The sequence below is a fragment of the Oryzias latipes genome, chromosome 7, assembly GCF_002234675.1.
Source record: "Oryzias latipes chromosome 7, ASM223467v1".
Lineage (NCBI taxonomy): Eukaryota > Metazoa > Chordata > Actinopteri > Beloniformes > Adrianichthyidae > Oryzias > Oryzias latipes.
In genome coordinates this window covers 19,498,683-19,519,539 of record NC_019865.2, presented here as the reverse complement: position 1 = coordinate 19,519,539, position 20,857 = coordinate 19,498,683, and the positions used below count along the sequence as shown (strand labels likewise).

Sequence of the window (20,857 nt, the reverse complement as noted above, 5' to 3'; positions counted from 1 at the left end):
GAGTTATTGACTGAAATAGAACTGCCTAGCAAAGCTCACTTTTTCACAAACATAATTAGCTCAGTGACCCAATGTCAAGTATTGTGTCCAGTTCAGCCAGCATTACTCCTGTTCAAAAGTATTTTCAGTTAATATTCCTTATATTTTACTTAACCCTGTAAAACCTACAACATCAGAGAATTGACTGAAAATTATCACAATTATTACAATTTTTTTTTTAATTAAGATGTTTTTTTTAACCATTTGATGAAATCTGAATAAAGACAAATTCTGCAATATCATTTTTAATGGGGTATAGATAGTTTCAATTATGATCCTATTTTAAATATTGACCAGTGTTCTGAAAAAAATGCTCCTTATTTAGCCACTTTCTTAAATTTGATCCTTACATTTTCAACATAGAGTAACTATTATAAAATGAATTATCAACTAATGTTTCATCTTTTCATTACAGTAAATAGTCATTGAAAAAAGGATTGACGATAGTTAAGCTATTCTAGCCATAAAGTAAAAAACAAAAATTAGCTAAACTTTCCCCGCCAAAAGTTTTTTTTTTATTGACTTCATGGAAGCAGCTATTTTGAAATGAGCAGAAAAGGCCCTTCTACTGCCCCTAGTGGAATGATGATGAACTGCAGGAAAGACAACATGAACTAAGTCTTATCTATTGGGGTTTTGAGGAATGTTTGGATCATATTAATAAGTTAGTGGTCTCAGAAATGTCTGTATCAAATATGATACCGATGGTCATAAGGTTAGTTTCCTTTCTGCTTATTTTAAAAGAGACTGGTCTTAAAACAGCAGGCTTGACGCAATCTAAGAATTTCTTCTTTGACCTCATCCCATTCAGTTATTTTGCCCTGACTAGCCACGTATACCCTTACTGGAGGCAAATTATTTTTTAAGTTAAAACAAATCTGCCAGACTGTCTGTCTAAAGAATAGCGTTTTAAAACTTTTCTCAAGTTGTTTAGACTGGAGGCTCTCGATGAGTACATACACAAAAGTGATTAGGATTTAAATGTTATGACATTTTAGTGAACTTGGCGACTAATCCAGGAGCTCATACTGTGCAGTCTGAAATGTCAGTTTGTTTTCTTTGTTCCATGTCTGTATTTGTCTGACTGAGCGTAGAAAGACCAGGTGGATCTAAAAAAAATGTTAACATCCAGACACGCAGGGAGTCCATGGCTGGCGAAGGATCTCCTCTCCTTTCTGATATTCAGTAGAAGTATTTGTACTTTTCGGTGTGGCACTTTGATGCAGAGCGATGAGCAATCACAATATTTCAAGGGCGTTCTGGCTGCTGATCAAATCATCATTTTCTGCAGGAAGTGCGACGGCACACACTCCGACTTTATTTGGGGGTTCATAATTTAACGCGAAAGACAAAAGCGTTTCATATCAGCAGGACAGATCATCAATCACTGTCGTTGTCTCAGTGTCTTTGCTGGTGTCTGTGCCTCTTGTTCTGTTCTGTCTGGCATCGATTGCAGGCGGAGTGCATCTGGATCCCGGATGCTTTTAGTGGTTTTAGCTCAGCGTGTGTTTGGAAAGGTGATTATAATTTATTGCTCACCACAAGTCTTTCTCCCCGAAGAGTGGAGAAGTTCTGACCATGAAACAGAATGTGGGTGACATCAAAAGCAAAAAATTCACTCCTGTTTACACGCAAACAGATGGATCTTCCCTGAGGATTCTGACAGAAAAAGCTAACTCACAAGAAGTCCTTTTTATGAAAGAAAAAGTGCATAAAGGTTTTTTTTCCCCATCCTACTAATGTCCTATATTACCTGAGCTTATTTTGTCTGATTCTTTGACAAACAATTGTTTATTTTCTGTAAAAGTTAAAACACTCATATGTTTCTCAACTTAATTTTCCATTTCTTTGTAAACTTCTGCTAGACATCGATGAGTGCAGCATAAATCGTGGAGGCTGCAAATACGGCTGCATCAACACTCTGGGAAGCTATGAGTGTACCTGTCCACCTGGTCACAAGCTGCACTGGAACAGGAAAGACTGCATAGGTGTGTAACAAGACTGCCCCCTCGTGGCCAACTCCTGCACACGCACAGACCTTTTGCTCTCACGAGTGTGCAGCAGTTTCTCCTTGGGTTTATCTGTCAGCTTCCTCTGTCAACAGAGAATGACTCAGTGTGGGTGCTATTTCCCTTCAGAGCTGGTGAAGTGTCCTGCTGGACTGGTGGCCCCCAAAGCGACTCTGTCCTGCAGCAAGGCTGGTAAAAAGGAGAGCTGCTCACTCACCTGTGCCTCCAAGGCTCACTATTTGTCAGGTTTGTCAGAACCAACTCTTTAAAAAAAATCACATCTTCATAGAAAGCCTTTATTTATTTGCTTTATTTTTCCAGAGTCAGACAACAGCTACTCAGTCAGCTGCGGCATCCCTGTTCTCAGAGGGAAGTCCTCAACCAGGCTGAACTCCAGCAGCAGCCAGAGCTGCATAGGTTGGTTATCCACATCTTTCTTTTTTTTTTATGTTTGCCATAGCGTGGGGTGCTGCAGGATGTTTGAGTGTCTTCCTGTATCCACTGGGCTGTGTTTGTCTGTAGAGACTTTGGCTCCTCCAGTGAAGGAGAAGGCTTCTGTCAAAATAAAAAATGCAAAGTGTTACCTGCATCCCAAGCTGACCGGAAGGACGGAGGACAGAGGACGAATGCTGGGACCAGGTCAGAATTTATCTGTTTGCTAGTGAGAAAGGCTTCTAGTCTTAAATATGAAACAATAGGAAATCCAGAAGCTTGTAAAAATGAAAGATGAATCTGAAAATATAGGTAATTATAATTTTTTTAAAGACTTTTATAACTGAAACCTTTGCACCAACAGATTCACAACTATGAACAGAAAAAGTAGTTTTTCAAAATGAATTTAATGAAAATTATTTTGAATACTTTGTTTTATCAGAAGTATTTGTCTTGTTATGGTTTTTAAATCTCTTTTATCATCTATCAAGTGTATTTTTTGAAATGCTTTAATCTGATTGAGAACAGGCAAACCTAACAAATATCCCTCTTGTTTTTTTATTCATGTGTCTGCAGGAGGGGGGCAGCCTTGCAGCAACTGTCTGGTGACATTTGTTAACCTCAAGTGCGACTCCACCAAGAAAGCTAAAGGAAGACGTGCACGCAACTCCTCCAACAAAGAAGTAACCCGCATCACTTTGGAGCTGGAAGCTGAGGTCAAACCTGGGGACACCACAGGTTGGGCATCTCAATTCCTAAACAGGTCGGCCGCGCTCGTTCTGGTACTGATTTGAAAATGAATCCTGTTGTTCATTGACTAGGAAGTTGCAATCTCAGCTGCCAGCGACAGCGGATGGAGAAACAAATGAAAACATACATCAAAGCTCTGAAGAAGTCCATCAACCAGGAGCGCTTCCTGATCCGAGTTGCCGGTTTGGAGTATGAGGTGGCTCAGAAGCTTCCCCAGGGTGCTCCCATTCAGGAGAACTGTGGCCCCGGCTCAGAGAGGGACAGCGGCCGATGTGGTAAGATCCAGGAAAACAAAACGAAGAATTGATCATTTTGGGTTCTGGCCTGCTTCTTTTGAAGACGTTTAAAGTAGATTTGGTGAAATCTCTGAACACAGCCATGTGAATCTTCTCTCAGTCAGATGTTTGCCAGGATCTTACTACCATGGGGAGCAGGAGCGCTGTGTCCAATGTCCACCTGGCACCTTCCAAGAGAAAGAGGGGCAGCTGGCTTGTGACCTCTGCCCTGGCAGTGATGGCCATGGTCCAGTTGGAGCACGGAACATCTCCTCATGTGCAGGTGGCTGGTTTGGTGTCCTGGAGAAATGGTGTTTCAGCGTGCAGTGAAGGCTAAACTTGATGTGCTGTTCACCTCAAATCCAGGTCAGTGCTCAACTGGATCCTTCTCCAGTGACGGCTTCCAGCCTTGTCTGCCATGCCCCCATGGCACCTACCAGCCAGACCTGGGCCGGACCCTGTGTTTCCCCTGTGGGGGTGGCCTGGGCACTAAGAAGGAAGGTGCCAGTTCCTTCCATGAGTGTGAGGTCAAAGGTCAGCTTCTTTTCATGCTTTTTTTAAGCTCGATTTTCTCAAAACTTGTTTTTAAAAGTAAGTTTCTTCATCTCCACGCTGCAGTTCAGTGCTCTCCGGGTCATTTCTACAACACCACAGTGCACCGATGCATCCGCTGCCCGGTTGGGACCTATCAGACAGAATTTAGACAGAATTATTGCATTTCCTGTCCAGGAAATACCACTACAGATTTTGATGGTGCCACAAGTGTCTCACAATGCAAGAGTGAGCATAAAACATTACCTTCTAGAGTGCTTTTATTGTCTTTTAAATCTGAAGTTGACTCTTATTTTGGTTTGTCTCTATTTATCCAGACAGGCAATGTGGTGGAGAGATGGGTGAGTTCATGGGTTACATAGAGTCACCTAACTATCCTGGGAATTACCCTGCTAATGTGGAGTGTATCTGGAACATCAACCCTCCCAGCAAGCGCAAGATCCTCATTGTGGTGCCGGAGATTTTCCTGCCATCAGAGGATGAGTGTGGCGATGTGCTGGTCATGAGGAAGAACTGTAGGTGTCTCTTTTGTTCAGCTCCAGGGGTCGTATTTTGAGCCCGGCACTGTACGGAGCTATAACAAGTTGTCGTTGTTTTTGTGCCCCTGCAAGGGTCGGCTACTTCCATCACCACCTACGAGACGTGTCAGACATATGAGCGGCCCATCGCCTTCACGGCCCGCTCCAGACGTCTGTGGATTAACTTTAAATCCAATGAAGCCAACAGTGCCAGAGGCTTCCAGATCCCTTATGTTACGTATGATGGTACGTATGAGAGCATCTTCATTGGAGGAAAAAACTGTCCCATAACCCAAATGGCATTAGTTTTTATGGTATATAATATAATATAATCTATACTAGAGATTCATGTCAAAATGTTTCTAAAACCCCCAAAACATCAGTTTTCATCTGTCACCAGTAACATGAGTGGCTGGAAAACAGGTTTCAATCTTTTAGTTTTACTATTTAAATTTTTTACATATACATTACAGCAGGGTGTCAAAATCCAGGCCTCTAGGGCCGGTGTCCTACATGTTTTCCAGCCAACCTGCCATTGAAGCTTCTTATTGGCTAAACACATCTGATCCAGGTAATCAGCAGCAGATAGGGCAGGATATGTGGAAAACCAGCAGGAGGAGTGTCAAACTCCAGTCCCTTTAGGCCTGGAGTTTGACACTCCTGCTACAGAGAGCAGGTGGGGCTATGACCCTCTTTATATAATGATAATTCATTCTTGCTTGAGTTGAATCATCTTTCTCTGTGTTCACTTCAACATGTCCTTGACTTTCAGCTGTTTGAAAATCCCAATCTTCCTGGATTGTGTTGGAAGGGATTTCCCCCTCCGTAGTCCAAAATTTCTAAACTATTTATGTATCCAAATATGTTCCTTTCAGGTTTTCTGCTTTTTAAGAAGCATGATTTTAAAATTCCCCATTAGCTTTTAGATTGGAATATTACAAAGCAACTAAAGATACATCCATCATTTTCCAAACCTGCTGAATCCCCTTTTGAGGTCATGGGGCTGCTGGAGCCTATCCCAGCTACTGTTGGGCGAAGGCCGAGTACTCCCTGGGCAGGTTGTTGGACTTGAGGCTGAAACTTGAGGTTTACAAGCAGAGACTAACCCTCAGAACATCACTGTCTGGTCTAAAAATAAGTTGTCTAAAAGTTGTTTACTGACAATATGTGACAACAATATATTTTTTTTAACTTTTACTGTTAAGACTTTAGACTTGACATGAATTTACAGCTAAACACTTGGATTTGTCACTAAAGACTTCTGACTTGAACCTGACTTGCAAAACAGGACTTGAAATTTCTGCTCATTTTAGCTTAAAGACTAACGGTTTAGCTCATTTACGGAGAAAAAACTATTTCTGTCAATTTGTATTAAAAATACTTCTATGGTTAAGTCGCCTCTGAAAGTACAGTGTAGCCACACGTACAGTTCCCGAAGCACCAGAATAATCTATTTAACCCCGTCACAGAATATTGTTTGAATATTCAATGTCAAATTCAAAAATATCCACTAGATTTAAGAAAAAAAGAGCCGAAACTGAGGAATTTCTAACACTAATTAACAAAAAATCTTTCAGTTTTTGGGGAAGAAAGGTCACTTTTTTGTTTTTAAATCAAAAATTTCTTGCTGCACGTGCTTCATTGTGGCGCATTGGGATAATTCCCATGAACCCATTGCCCCTCTGAAAGGGATGGAGGTGGTTCTGAAGAGAGATGCATGGATTAATTGCTGAAAAATACAAAATGTCTAATTGTAGCTTAGACTTTGTTGGACACACACATTTATTAATGCAGGCTGTCCTACATCAGGTGTAAAAAGCCTGTGAAAAAAACTCTTTGTCAGTGGTACCTTCATTAATTTACTTTTGTATTTATCCCACAATGGGGAAATTGTTCTCCGCATTTGGTCCATCCCCCGGGGGGAGTGGTGAGCTGCAGATTGGCCGCGTGCAGGGGGCGACAGCTGGGATCGATCTAGCAGCCCTTCGGTTGTTGGACGTCCTGCTCTACTGCCTGACCTAAACTGCCGCACTGTTACTGATAAAAACCAAGCTGACCTGACTATAAAACTTGTGCCCACTGTCGCTGTTCATGAAATGACCTTGTGCCCTGAAGTGGTGTTTTAGCACAGAGTAAAAGGACACATTTTTCATTTTTTATTCCTGCATTCAGGGCAGGACACTGATGAGTGTCATTGGTTTCCCGAGAGCTCCTTTCAAGTCCCTGTGGCTTTTGCTCACAATGGGCTCACTGTTGGAATGCAAACCTGCCTGCTGGTTGGGAACAGTGGCCCTCTGTGTTTTAGAAAGAAAAGAATCCTCATCTGAAAACTGCATATTTGGTCCTAAATATACTATAAATGCATTTAGTGATTGCAGACTTTGGAATGAAGGTTCCTAAAAATCTTTTATTTCTTATGAATTGTGATGACCTGCTCCAAAACACGGGGCTCCATCAGCACAGCTGCAGCTCAGCAGATCTTCCTTTTAATAACTGCCAAATATCTAACTAACTGTTAATCACTTTCCTTCCGTTTTATTCCACAAAATGTGTTAGTTTAAACAAAGAAATATTCCAAGAGGGTTGCTAATATTTCTTATTTATTTGTTCATTTATTGTCTCATAGATCAGAGTTGGAGATCTTAGGCTGCATTTACACTGCAGGTCTTGATGCCCAAATCCGATTTTCTGACTATGTCCGATTTTTTTGAAGGCCCGCTTACATCATCCTTTAATAGTGACCCGTATCCGATTTTTGCATCTACACTGTACAATGCAGAAACTATCAAACGTAGACGTTCTGAGGGCTACCTAGCAGCATTTCCGCAGACCTGCTTACATGGCACACGCAAATGCACGTATCCGATTCCTATCCGATTTATTTCCACATATGAATGAGGTCTGAATCTGATCTCAGAAAATCGGAATCCATGCGTTTTTTCCCTGCTTACACGTCCATCGGTCATATCGGAACACTTTGTCTTAAGACACAGCCTGACTTAATCTTTTCTTTACATTAAATGTTGTGAAACCTCCAACATTAGTTATACTGGGAGTCACTTCATGCTTGAATTAGACCCTGGATGATTTCACTTTGTGTTCAACATGCACAGTGTGACTTCTGCATGTCTGGCGCTGCACTGCAGTAATGATGCATTATGTTGTTTGCATTAATCCAGAGGACTACGAGCAGCTCGTAGAGGACATAGTGCGAGACGGAAGGCTGTATGCGTCAGAAAACCATCAAGAAATCCTTAAGGTGAGCACACCTCGTTCTTTTATACTGACACTGTCAAATCAAATTCAATCAAACTTATTTTGCATGGCCCTTCTCCAACTCGTGTCACTCAAAGCGCTTCACATAAAAGCATAATCAAATTTAAACAACTAAAAACAAGACATTACAAAGATATTTTGTATGAAACCCAGACAATGCCCACAAATCCCCCCCCCCCCCCACACACACACACACACACATTCGCACACCATGGTAAAGCATAAAATGATTAATTAAAATTATGCAATATATAAATCTAGCTTTATGCTTAAGTGGGGAAACAATATTTCCTGGACCTGAGCACATCAGTAACCCCCCATCAAAGATCACAGAATACTCTGCCACAGGACCCCAGATCTAAGCAAAGAGCCAGAGATCACTATTGCAGCAACCCCCAAAATGTAATTTTTCAAATATGTTTGGATTTGTTTTCTTATTTTTTTAGCTCAATCTCTTTCAGCGGCTAATGCTGAAGGTTGGTCCAAAAATAAACTATATTATTTGTAATCAATAAACCCTGTCACACTATTACTTAAATATGATATTATTTGTGATATCTTGTCATTATTGACTGTTATGTTATATTTCTGCAGTTACTGCCAATACAAAAAATGCAAATTAATATAGGACTTTTGCGAAGTATTAGAATTTCGGGAGTGTAATATTGTAAAGTAAGGGATTACTTACAAAGAACTGGTAATCTGTGCAGTATTACAGTTTGGAAGTAGCTTGAACAATGATTCTATAACAATTTGATGGAATATTTGTTTATCCAGCAGTTGACGTGTTTTTGTTTTCTCTCTGCAGGACAAAAAACTGATTAAGACTCTTTTTGACGTACTGGCTCACCCAAACAACTACTTTAAGTACACCACTCGGGAGTCCAACGAGATGCTCCCCCGCTCCTTCATCCGTCTGATAAGCAGCAAAGTCTCTGCTTTCCTGAGGCCTTACAAGTAAAAGGCGTTGTCCTGCTCCACCCTAAAGGCCACATCCCACAGCTCTCACGGGACATATTAACACAGAACCTACAAACACATTTAACCTCTTGATTTTTCTATAGACTTTTACAATAAATGTTTCGCAGGACCAAGAAATAACAAACATCTTTTTTTCTCCTTTTATTAGCCTATATTTGTTTTGTTCATTTCCATGCAGTGCAGATCTGCTGTTCCAAGCTCTAGTCTTCAGTGAGGGTGTGTTTGGTTTCTGTTGTGATGTGCGTTCCAACCACACACACAAAAAAAGAGAAAATAGCCAGTTTCAGACAGTAGGTGTTTCATTTGGTTTATGCGGTTTGAGCCTGACAGAGCTTGTTGCTGCATTTGAGCGCTGCAAGTTCCAGCTGTTTGCTACGTATGACTGTAAGTGTTGTGCATGTGTTGTGTGCCTCTGATTGTTGGTGTCCTCCAGGAGGAGCAGTTCTAGACACATTCCAGGCCCTTCAAAGTCATTTTCCGCTCTTGGAGCAGTTTTCAAGGTCTTCACTGTTAAAACAGTTTTTCTGTTTAGACTCTGCCACTGCTTCAGAAAATGTCTGCTGGTCTTTTCAAGGGAATTTAAAGCAAACCAAAAAATTATTAAAAAAGCAGTTTATCATTTCAGAAACCCGATGGACATCTGGGAAATAAATAATCGTGAGAGCGAGATAAATAAATTGTTGTGATGTCTAGTGGAGCGCGTCTCAAAGATTGAGAGAAATGTCATTGAGGGACATTTAAGTTTGCTGCTTCTTTTAAAAAAAAGGTCACTTTAATGATTCAGTCTCATTGTCTGTGTACTCTTCATGCTAATAATCCACGTGTTTAAAAACAAAGGGATCCTCTTAAATGTTCACACAGTAAATCGATAATCTCTCATTGTCTGTGGATTAACGTTTCTTGTTTATTTTGAGTCTTGTAAATAATGAAAATGAATTAGAAGAGGGTTGAATTCTTTATTCCTGATTTGCTTACACGTGAATCAACCCCTCACCCCCTCACCCCCCCACTACCCAAAAAAAAAAAAATAGTTACCCTCTGATTCCTCATATTTTACTGGTCTAAAACCCAAAGACACAGGAACACACACCTCCATACACACTCCCATCTAATACCAGTCCATTCGGTTCCGCATCCAGTGTGGTTTCCTGCTTAGATTCAAAAACTTCCATCTCACCTTTCCGTAACCAAGTGCAATGACTGAAACCGGTCCATTCAATACACCCAACAAGGAAACTCTCCACGTGTGTTCTGGACTCTCAAACGAAATATTATCAGTTGCCATGGGCAGAAGAGTTTTAGGCTTTAAAGGTGGTTTTGTCCTAACAAATAATTAAAAAATGTATTAAACAAATCATTTGACTTAATAAGACTTACTATTATCAGGGTATAAAAAAATAATTTAAATTTAACTAACAAAAAATTAACACTTGCTTTATGCTGGCATCCATCAGATGATTTCAACATTTTGGGACTTTCGTATAAGGAATGCTAGCATCGCTTAAGAATGTTAGAAAAAGGGAAATCTGCCTGACTTTGTTCTTGTCGTACCCCCAAAGGTCAGTAATGAACAAAGAATATAAGTCAGGGCATGTCTTCTCCTGGCACATCCAGAAAACCCTCACAACACCATTGACTGTAAATCAGAACTGGGCCGAGTGAGTATGACGTCTCCTACAATGACTTGCTTCTGACTCCAATGGCATGAAATGCATTCTTTCGCCATTATTTTTCAATACGGGCGCCGCAATGTTGGAACCAGAAATCGTCAGTAAGCAGTGATTGGTCAATGTTTTTATGGCAACCATACTTGCCAATCAGGATTGAGGCCACACCCCTTCCACTTGCAAGTGAGCTCGGGAGAATCTGTCAAGCGTTTTGAACATTTGACCTGAGACCACATGCTTTTATTAAAGCATCTGATTGTTCAGTTTATAACTCTAACTTGCACAACAGAAAAAAATATCATAAAAAAATAATAGGATTAGCAAGGAAACGTTTTAAAAAGGTATCGGAGCAAGAATGGTTCTTCTGTCAAATACAGTGACAATGAATGAGTAATAGCTGTTTATTTCTATATAGAAGTCTAAGGGATCTTGGCTTCTTGAAATCAGCAGGTACTTCCTGTTTGGAACATGAGGAAGGAGGAGTCACTCAGTCCAGTTCTGATATACTGTCAATGCAGAATACTAGCAGGACTCTGCAAGAATAAAAAGATTTCCCAAAACAAGGCTCTTCTTCTTGAGTCAGGAGCAGCATCACCAGTCAAACTGGTAGAGATGACCAAATGGAAATTCTTTTCGAGGGCCTTTATCCCTACTGATGTAAATAGAATCTAGTGGGGCGGGATGTTTCATGTTTAGGGAAGACAAGAAGAAAAAAAATATAGAGAATTTCAACAGTTTACTGACCGTATTGAAGGTACGTTTGGGTCAAGAAGCTCATGTCTTCAACTTTCCAGCTGTCCCAGTTAATTTTACATGCAATGGGAGTCATGCGCTCATTTGCTGTGGCATCATTTTAATACATTTGTACACTGTGTCATACTGGTTCTGCCTGGTATGATGGGAAATTTGACAGGCTACAGTGTAAAACAGAAAAATGATTCCTCACCCAATGCTGTAGAATGATAACATGCCCACGCTGATGGAAGAACCCCTCTCACCCAGCACATACACACCTCCGCCTCACAGGCTGCCGCCATGGGGAGCATCACTTCCTCCACAGCTTCCCTACCTTGATGTGCCCATAAAACAAACATTGAGTAGTTGGAGTTACATAACCGGCTTTCTGCTAAAACATGTTGAATACTGCAGTACTTTTCCGACAGGAGGCTCTTACTAAACACAGGCGGTGGCTTGTTTTGACCAGACAGTGGATTAATGTGTGTAAATACATTGTTTGGCCCACGTGTTGTTAATCCTCAACCATATTTCCTGACATCAGAATTCACCTTTTTGTTTTTTTAACTGTTGCCTTTTAAGCGAGACTTTGCTATGATGTATTGGAGTTGATGATATTTGCACTTGAATTGTTATTGCTCATGTATAGAAATGTCTGGATTTTGTATTGTCTTTTTAAAATGAATGGAATTGGTGTTCTTATTTTCTCGTAGCTTGTTTGTTCATGAGATGCTGACTCACTGTTTAGTCTATAGAGATGGTTCACATTTATCAACTGTAAAAAACAAAGAAAAAAAAAAGGACAAAAAAATATGTAAAGAGGTGAATGAAACAAGTTTGTACTTGTTGCTGCCCAGAACACTTATCAGAAATAAACATACTGTACTTAATCCTTCTTTGACAAATATTTTAATGTCTTTATAAGAAATATAATGCAAGTTTAATAACAAAATACAGTGCATTACATAAGTTCATCATATTTTATTTAGCTTAATAAGTTCATGCTTTTTTAACTGGTATATTGAAATATTTCTCCATCTTGTCAATGTACTCTTGCAAGAACAGATTAGTACTGCGGCCGGTGTGCTGAAAAAAGGGAGATAATATTATTGTAAAGAAATCTTTTTACAATCTAAATTTTTACAATCTTACAAAAATAAATAAATAAAAGTAACTTACCAGGTTGGCAGCTGGGAAGGCTTGGTATCCATCGGCCATCTCTGCTGCAAGTTATGGAGGTGGGACCTTGGATGGAGTAGCCCCTGTCACAGTCGATGGAAATCACGTCCATGGCGTTGAACTTTTCACGATGGGCCCCCATCCAGTAAGCATGGGGCACGTTGGGTGGCGGGCATGTAAATTCTGCAGGGAAAAATTATATTGGAAACGTTTTTTCTTTTAGGAAAATAACTGCAAAAAATAATGAATGCAAGATATAATGCAAGTTGATTAAATATTGATGAAGTTGTGTAGGTTTTATCCAACACCAACTTTGATTTAATGTGAAAAACTGGTTCAAAACAAGTGACTACACCTGATAAAAAAGGTGGAATTTTCAGTAGTACAATTATTATTATTTATTAAAGACTTGCGGAACTGTTTTTTCTTCCAGTTGTAAAAAAATGACTTGGTGATGAATGGGAGCAAAGACCTTTGCATTGTGGAGGAGATGCATTCCATGTCCCATTGGAGGTGCAATAGATCTCCCTGGGCCCGTCCAGCATTCCCACCTGGCACTGATACCGAATCACACTCCTGTACCTGTACGGTGGCTCCTCTGGGCCTTTACTGATTGCGTTTGTCTTTTTGGGCTTGTCACATATGGCAACTGCAAGAAAAAGAATTGCTTTAACGTGACGGAAGATAACCAATAGCCATGAAGCAATATCGTGTGTGTGTGGGTGTGTGTGTGTGTGTGTGTGTGTGTGTGTGTGTGTGTTAGCAGCACCTTCACAAACAGGAATACGTCCATCCCAGCCTTGACTCCTGCAGTTTCTGGTGGCCCGTCCTACAAGTATATACCTAAAGAATGCAAAATTTTTTTATGACAATTCAGAAACACAAATAGGTCTGTAAAAAAAATTAATAACAAAAGAGTTTACCCTTCGTTACACTTCGCTGTAGCAACGTCTCCAAACTTCACTCCAGTATAAACAAAGTGACCATTCTCAATCTCTCCTGCATGCCCACAAAGCTTTCCTTTGAAAAAAAGTATCAAAAAAGAAAATGATGTTACAATGACGATGACAAATGTTTCATGTTTACGTTTGGGGGCAGTAATGCCAATACAACAAAATCACACACAGCTGGCCCACCCTGGTTCTCGAGGTCTACTTGTTTCACAGTTCTCTCTTGCTTATTAGCTGACTCAGGTGTTTCCTCATTTGATTGACTGAACAGCTGGAAAATTGAAAGGGTGGTAGATGGCAAGGACCAAGGCTGGGCAGCTCTATTATAATCTTAAAAAGCAAACGTTAACTATCTCTAGTGGTAAAACAGTTGATAAAAAAAAAGTTTAAATTGAAAGGATAGCAGATCTTTTACTGTAAAAGATCTAAAAATATCTTAAAATTTGCCTATCATGGGGAGGAATGTTGGAACTTTAGGTCAGACGTTTGCTGTCAAATTTAATTGGAAAAATATTTTAAAACTTTTTTTCCCCTTTCCTGTTGCTTGATGTTTTTCCTGCAGAAACAGATTTGAAAAGATTTGATAGCAGAGACCATAAGTGATACTAAAGAGGTGATATGGTTTTACACAGAAGATTTGACTTGAAGCACTTTGAAATGTTCTCACGTTCACATTTCAGCTTCAGTTGAGTCCATTTTCCGTTTTTACACCTGCGACTCCTGCTGCCAGCTCTTGCAGTGTATCCAACGTTACATGAGTAGTAGACTTTGTCACCGGAAGAAAACGACGTCATCATGGCGTACTTGTCAACGAGATAAGCGTTGGAGCCGATGACAGGCGGCGGCGCCTCACAATCACCCTCTGCACAGATTTCAGAGACAAAGGTGCCAGTTTGGAGATATTTGAGAAAAACTCAAGAACATGCGTGAGCTTTCAGCTGACTCTCATTTGTTTGCTCCGTCCGTGGTTGGGTTCTCTCCAGTGTGGGGACACACTGAGGAGGTTTTGGCTGCCACTGGCCATTAGGTGCACATGTGATCTCATTGGGTCCTTCCAGCTGAAATCCTATTTTACAGGACAAGTTTATTCTGTCTCCAACCTGGTACACTGTGCCAGCTCTCTGTGCTGAGTTTGCCACAACTGGAGCCAAGCAGGTTGGTTCTCCCTCTGAAGAGAAAAATCACCAGGAGTTTTAGTTTATCAAATGAATGGTGGCAGTGACAGAGGCAAAGATGCTTATTTATACACTAAAAGAGAAGAGCCGGCCCTGAAATGTGCATAATGTGCTATTTGAATAGTTGGACTTATTCCTGGTAAGGCATACCAAACGAATCAATGTATTCTTCATATTCATTACTTTCACATATTATCTTTTAGTTAACCCTTGTGCTATCTTAGACGACCCCACCCTTAGGAGTTATTCCTACCATGACAAAGGTGGATAAAGGTGGAAAGATTTCATATAATCCATGGACCCCAGTGAAGATCACAAATCATTGAAGAAAAAAAGGTTCAGAGCACTGTCTAGTGGGTCTAGATGACCCAACTCCATATGTTTAAGTGCTTAGGAAAGCACAAGGGTTAATCAGTAGCTTTTGCAGTTTCATAAAGCTGGTAAATTACACTTACAGTCATACAAAGCTGGTACAACTTTGAAAATTGCACTCTCCTCCCATTTTCTAGATCTGCCTAATTTCTTTTGGGTCACAGAGTTGCAGCAGCCTATTTCACTGTAGCCACCTTGGGGCGAAGGTGAGGCGCACCCCTGAGGGTTCACCAGTCAGGTGCAGGGTTGTACAGAAACAAACAACCGCACACTCACAGTCACCTGAGGGACGATTTATTTTCAGCAAATAATCTACAAAGCAAGTTTAGGACTATGGGAGGAGGATGGAGACCCTGAAAAAAAACCACACGTGCATGGAGAGAACATGCAAACTCCACACAGAAAGAACCCGGCAAGAATTTGAACCAGGGCTTCTTGTTGTGAAGTAAGTGTGCTAACCACTACACCAAAGTGCAGCCTAAATTTTGTTGATATTCTTTTAAACTAGATATAGAGGATAACATTGTACAGTATATGTAACAACATAGTCTGCTCACTTCATTTAAATCAATAAATGACACTTTTATTTGTTTGGAAGATAGAAATTGATGAAATCCATTTTTGCTACCCACCTTCACATGATGGAAATTTACCGACCCATCCCGACTCTGTACATAACATGAAGTTCGAACCCCTCAGGGTGTACCTGTTGTCATGGAGACAGTCAAATACACTCAGTAACTTGCTCTGAATTTAGATAGGGTACATGAGGCAAAAACTAACCCTTTGTTGCATTTAGCATGAGCTTTTTCCCCGAGGTATGAATTTCCTTCATAGATGAACTCCCCATTATGCAGATCTCCAACATAGCTGCAGGACTTCTCTGAAAACCAGGGGGAAATGAAAATTTAGTGATTTAAAAGTATTTTTTTATGAAGGCAAACACACCAGATGATTAAGTAAAATTTAAACTGATGTTTTTCCTCTAAATCATACATTGTAGAGGGTAATAAATAAAGTTGGATTTGAAAATGGTTTATTTCAAGCAATCAAAAAAATAAGAGAAATATACATTTCAAACTTCCAATAATTTGTCATGAATTGGTTGGAAATATATATATGCATACTTCCACTTGTAAATATGTCAGTTATAAATACTGTTTATCATAAATAGACATATTAGGTCATATGCATATGAAAAATGACACATAGAAACCATGAAATATTAGCTTTGTCAAAAGGACTTTAATTGCTTGAAACTCAGTGGGAGGAAGCATAATTATATAATCCCACCCCTGTTATGTTTTACTTGGCTTTTTTTTTTCTTTACATAATTTCATTATGCAGTTCATAACATCTGATCAGTTATCTATACTTTACCAACACAAGGTCACAAGATACTTATTTATCAACAGAAACTTTATCATAAATTAATTTATGTTTGACAATTGTTTACATGCATTTATTTAATCACTTCATTTATTTTTTTGCTGATTTTAAAATATTTTCATGGATTTGCATGGTGGCCACTAGGGGGCACTCACTCTCGTTGTTTTTGTCGCTTTGCGCTTTAAGGACACAGTTTTGGGACTAAAAGCCGTCTTTTATTGTGGCCAAATGTGAGAGAAAAGTTCTTACGTTCACACTGAAGAGTCAGTTTGCTCCAGGCTCCATTGCGACACTCCACAAAAGGTTTCCCGTCCATCGGCGTGAAGCCGTCACGGCATCCGTAGTAGACTCGATCCCCGCTGTTAAACTTGACGGTGGAGGGGTAATCACGGACCAGCCTGGCGCCCTGGAACTCCCTCGGAATGGAACATTCCTGTGCTACCTGAGCTGTTTGATGGAAAAACATATATAAACAGTGAAGACGCAATTATTTCATTTTTTTTAAAAACATACCTGAAGAAAGTAAAGCAAATGACAAAAGCAGGAGGATTCCTGCGGCGCTCCTCATGATGCTCGCGCTCTTTGTCGACCTGCTCTAATCCGGCTTTGACGGCAAGTTGTGGGTTCAACCGCAGGAGACAGAAGGAGATTTTTTTATATAGGAGGCTGGGACAGCAGGAAAGCAGCTGATTGGAAGATCGGTGTAAATTATGATAGATGCTACAAATGAAAGACAGGAGAATTAAATATTCACTTGTGTTTGTTTTCTGTTTGCAGAAAGTCTTAATGGGAGGACGCTGACATGAAGCATCATTTTTTCAGATGAAAGGGGGGAAATATGTGGGGATTCATATGTAACCAAATATAACCAAATAATACAATCTCTTTGGAAAAAAAGGAAATATGAACCTCGGAAAAAGTTTTGATTCTTTAAGCCAGAAAAACCAACCAGAAAAAATGTAAATAATATTAACAAAGGTACACTCTAATATGGATTTGTCTGGACCTCTTTGCTACTCTAGCCAACAAATTTCCCACGTGTGGGATCAATAAAGTATTTCTGATTCTGATGTTTAGGCAGATTGGTGATGAGAGGTGATGAGTCTTTCATTCAAATGTTTGTTGCTTGCATCTCTTCCATCTTTGGTTTGCACTGCTTAAAACCCTAATAAGACAACAATTTTTTACATGTTAAAAACAGGAAGGGCTGCATAATGGCGTAGTGGTTAGCTTTCTTGCTTTGCAGTAAAAAAGGCCGTGGTTCAAAACCCAGCTAGGTTCTTTCTATGTGGAGTTTGCATGTTCCAAGTCTGGGTTTTCTCTGCTGGGAGCACTTGATCTTTTGAAATTAAAAAGACACAGTAAAGTGTTAAATTCATTTAAACAAAGCAGTACAGTGGTGGAAAAAATTTTTGGTACCCCTCAGTTAAAGAGTTAAAGAAAGAAAGTCCACAATGCTCACTGAAATGACTTGAAACGTTCAAAAGTAACAATAAAGTAAAATTAATTGAAAATTAAATGATCAAAATCAGCCATTACTTTTAAATTGTTGATTAACAGAATTATTAAAAAAATCAAACTAATGAAATAGGGCTGGACAAAAATGATGGTACCTCCATAAAAGACTGAGAACTAATTGCCCAGGGGGTCATGATGAACTCAGGTATGTCCTTTAATTGACATCACAGCTGTTTTCAAACCCATAATCAGTCAGTCTGACTATTTAATGGGAGACAAATAGTCATGTTGCTGTTTGGTAAAAAGGTGTGAACCACACTGAACATGGACAACAGAAAGAGAAGGAGAGAATTGTCCAAGGACATTAGAAACAAAATTATAGACAAACATTGTAAAGGTAAAGGCTAGAAAACCATCTCTAAGCAGCTTGAATTTGCTGTGACGACAGTGGCACATATTATTCAGAAGTTCAAGACCAACGGGACAGTAGCCAACCTCCCTGGACGTGGCTGGAAGAGGAAAATTGATGACAAATTGAGGAGACTGATAGTTGGAACTGTATCCAAAGAGCCCAGAAGAACCTCCAAAGACATTAGAGGTGAACTCCTAGATCGAGGTACATCAGTGTCAGATCGCACGATTCGTCGTTGTTTGAGCCAGAGTGGACTTCATGGGAGACGACCATGGAGGACACCACTGTTGAAAGGAAATCATGAAAAAACCAGACTGGAATTTGCAGAAATGCATGTTGACAAGCCACAAAGCTTCTGGGAAAATGTCCTTTGGACAGATGAGACAAAACTGGAGCTTTTTGGTAAGGCGCATCAGCTCTGTGATCGTAGACTCAAAAATGAAGCATACAACGAAAAGAACACTGTCCCTACTGTGAAACATGGAGGAGGCTCAGTTCTGTTTGGGGCTGATTTGCTGCATCTGCCACAGGTGTCTTGAAGTTGTGCAAGGCAGAATGAAATCTCAAGATTATCAAGACATTCTGGATAGAAATGTGCTGCCTAGTGTCAGAAAGCTTGGTCTCAGTCACAGGTCATGGGTTTTCCAACAGGACAAGGATCCAAAACACACAGCCAAGAATGGCTAAGAGAAAAGCGTTGGACTATTCTGAAGTGGCCTTTCTATGAGCCCAGATCTGAATCCCATTGAACATCTGTGGAAGGAGCTGAAACATGCCATTTGGAGAAGACACCCGTCAAACCTGAGACAACTGGAGCAGTTTGCTCATGAAGAGTGGGCCAAAATACCTGTGGACAGGTGCAGAAGGCTCATTCACAAATACAGAAACCGTTTCATTGCAGTGATTGCCTCAAAAGGTTGTGCAACAAAATATTACGTTATGGGTACAATCATTTTTGTCCAGCCCTATTTCATTTGTTTTTTTAAATAATTCTGTTAATCAACAACTCAAAAGTAATGGCTGATTTTGATTATTTAATTTTCAATACATTTTAAGTTATTGTTACTTTTGAACGTTTCAAGTCATTTCTGTTGGCATTGTGGACTTTCTTTCTTTAACTGAGGGGTACCAACACTTTTGTACACCACTGTATATAGAAGTGCAAGGTGACAAAAAAACAGTCATCACTAGGTTAAAAAAATCTACAAATCAGTTTTCTTTAAAAAAATCTATATAAAAACAACTAATCTGATTTTCTTTGATGTAATTAGAAGCTGCCTTTATTACAGACTTATGTTCCATTTGCCACAAGAAACACAAAAAAATCAAAGACTTTAAAATAAAAAGATATAAAAAATTATTCATAATAATGCAAGTCTAAAAAACAATGACGATGTATCATAAAAATAAATAAACTATTGCCAACTCTAATACTTTTGTGTTTTTTAATTTGACAAAAACTACACTTCAGTTGGATTTGAATGCAAAAAAAATCTTGATTTTGTTAATGAAAATGGCCACTTTGTTCACATGATAGATGAAACCTACAGTTATATAATTGTTTACCAAATAAAATAGCTTTTGAACGTAGATTTGAAAATTAAATCATTATTAGTTTCTTTATTTTAAACAAGTAACAATTAGAGGGAAAGTATTAAAATATAAAGGTAAAAATTAATTAAATACTTTAGTAAGCATATAAAAGCTTTTAAGAAATATTAATACAGAAATACAATAGCTGTACCGTGTATGTTATTATTATTCAACTGTTCTAACTGACATATTATCAGCCTCTGTGTCCCACTATAAATTAATAATGAAAATGGAAAGAATGATAATAAAAAACAAGAGCTATTGTGTGTATGTAATGTAAACCATTATAAACAAAAACATTAAAACTTTATTGTAAAAGTAAATATCAGACAAATCAGTTCATATGACCATAACACTTTATGTATTTCTGTTAGTTAGCAAATTAGCTTCTGCCCTCCTCTATGATGTTACTGATTGTCAATATTTCTGACACCTGAACAAATGTTTGGTGCAGATTTGAACAGGTGCAGCCCACTCTCACCCCATGGCAGCTGCTATAGTCTCCGAACACGAAAAAGCAGGCTCAGGAAATGGAAGAATAGATGTAAAGTCCTTTTATGGGGTGTGGCTTGTTTCAAAACGTGTCATTTCTGTTGGTCATTTTCAAATCTGTTCATCAGTGTCTACTCAACCAGAGACTGTTACACAGATAAATCAGGAGGAGACGATCATGGGCCAAATACAGAAGCGCATTCCATCTTTTTTTGTTTTTCAGAAACCTGACGTGTGAGTTCATCAAAAATCTAAGGACATTGTGGTGGTTCCAGACTGATGAAAAAAGGTTCCATAGAAACTGCATCACTTGTTGGCAGCAATGCAAAAAAAAAAAAAAACCTGGCAGTCCTGGCAGTCCAAGGAGAGTTGTGAACATATAATTTGTGTTTTTTTAGTCACAGATGTGGTTGTGTCATCAGTGGGTAGTGTTGTGTGTCTGGACTGGCACTCAAGACTACTCCCAGTGAGCTCATCCACACTTCTGAACTAACATTTATGCCTTTCGTTCGCCAAATAAAGAAGACATAATAATATGAGATGGACTTAACCCTTGTGCTATCGTAGATGACCCCACCCTTACATTGACGTGTTCTCCCTACC

The 20,857-nt window shown here is 39.4% G+C and overlaps 2 protein-coding genes across 6 annotated transcripts in view; one reads left to right on the top strand and one right to left on the bottom strand.

The window, feature by feature from the left end:
* scube3 (signal peptide, CUB domain and EGF like domain containing 3) overlaps nucleotides 1-11,216 on the top strand; it is a 96,829-nt gene extending 85,613 nt beyond the window's left edge. For both annotated transcript variants that reach the window (XM_011477411.3, XM_011477412.3), the window contains 13 exons: nucleotides 1,905-2,027; nucleotides 2,178-2,294; nucleotides 2,370-2,465; nucleotides 2,571-2,687; nucleotides 3,057-3,218; nucleotides 3,302-3,505; nucleotides 3,627-3,788; nucleotides 3,872-4,039; nucleotides 4,124-4,285; nucleotides 4,375-4,572; nucleotides 4,669-4,821; nucleotides 7,755-7,834; nucleotides 8,660-11,216. In XM_011477411.3, coding sequence (XP_011475713.1) covers nucleotides 1,905-2,027; nucleotides 2,178-2,294; nucleotides 2,370-2,465; nucleotides 2,571-2,687; nucleotides 3,057-3,218; nucleotides 3,302-3,505; nucleotides 3,627-3,788; nucleotides 3,872-4,039; nucleotides 4,124-4,285; nucleotides 4,375-4,572; nucleotides 4,669-4,821; nucleotides 7,755-7,834; nucleotides 8,660-8,812 — 1,895 coding nt within the window. In that variant the 3' untranslated portion in view covers nucleotides 8,813-11,216. The remainder of the gene's footprint in view (nucleotides 1-1,904; nucleotides 2,028-2,177; nucleotides 2,295-2,369; nucleotides 2,466-2,570; nucleotides 2,688-3,056; nucleotides 3,219-3,301; nucleotides 3,506-3,626; nucleotides 3,789-3,871; nucleotides 4,040-4,123; nucleotides 4,286-4,374; nucleotides 4,573-4,668; nucleotides 4,822-7,754; nucleotides 7,835-8,659) is intronic.
* Nucleotides 11,217-12,127: 911 nt separating this feature from the next.
* Nucleotides 12,128-16,947, bottom strand: LOC101160070 (C4b-binding protein alpha chain). Of its 4 annotated transcripts, none has more exons than XM_004070819.4 (11): nucleotides 16,813-16,947; nucleotides 16,549-16,746; nucleotides 15,694-15,793; nucleotides 15,543-15,616; nucleotides 14,307-14,531; nucleotides 14,031-14,225; nucleotides 13,337-13,433; nucleotides 13,183-13,256; nucleotides 12,886-13,062; nucleotides 12,414-12,596; nucleotides 12,128-12,320 (listed from the first exon to the last, which is right to left on the bottom strand). In XM_004070819.4, exons 1-11 carry the CDS (start codon nucleotides 16,865-16,867, stop codon nucleotides 12,301-12,303), a joined length of 1,398 nt encoding a protein of 465 aa, XP_004070867.1. In that variant the 5' UTR covers nucleotides 16,868-16,947; the 3' UTR covers nucleotides 12,128-12,300. The 4 variants fall into 4 exon arrangements, with proteins under 4 accessions (XP_004070867.1, XP_011475712.1, XP_020560454.1 ...); XM_011477410.2 differs by having other exon boundaries at nucleotides 12,201-12,320; nucleotides 14,313-14,531; XM_020704795.2 differs by lacking the exon at nucleotides 14,307-14,531 and having other exon boundaries at nucleotides 12,201-12,320.
* Nucleotides 16,948-20,857: the final 3,910 nt, after the last annotated feature.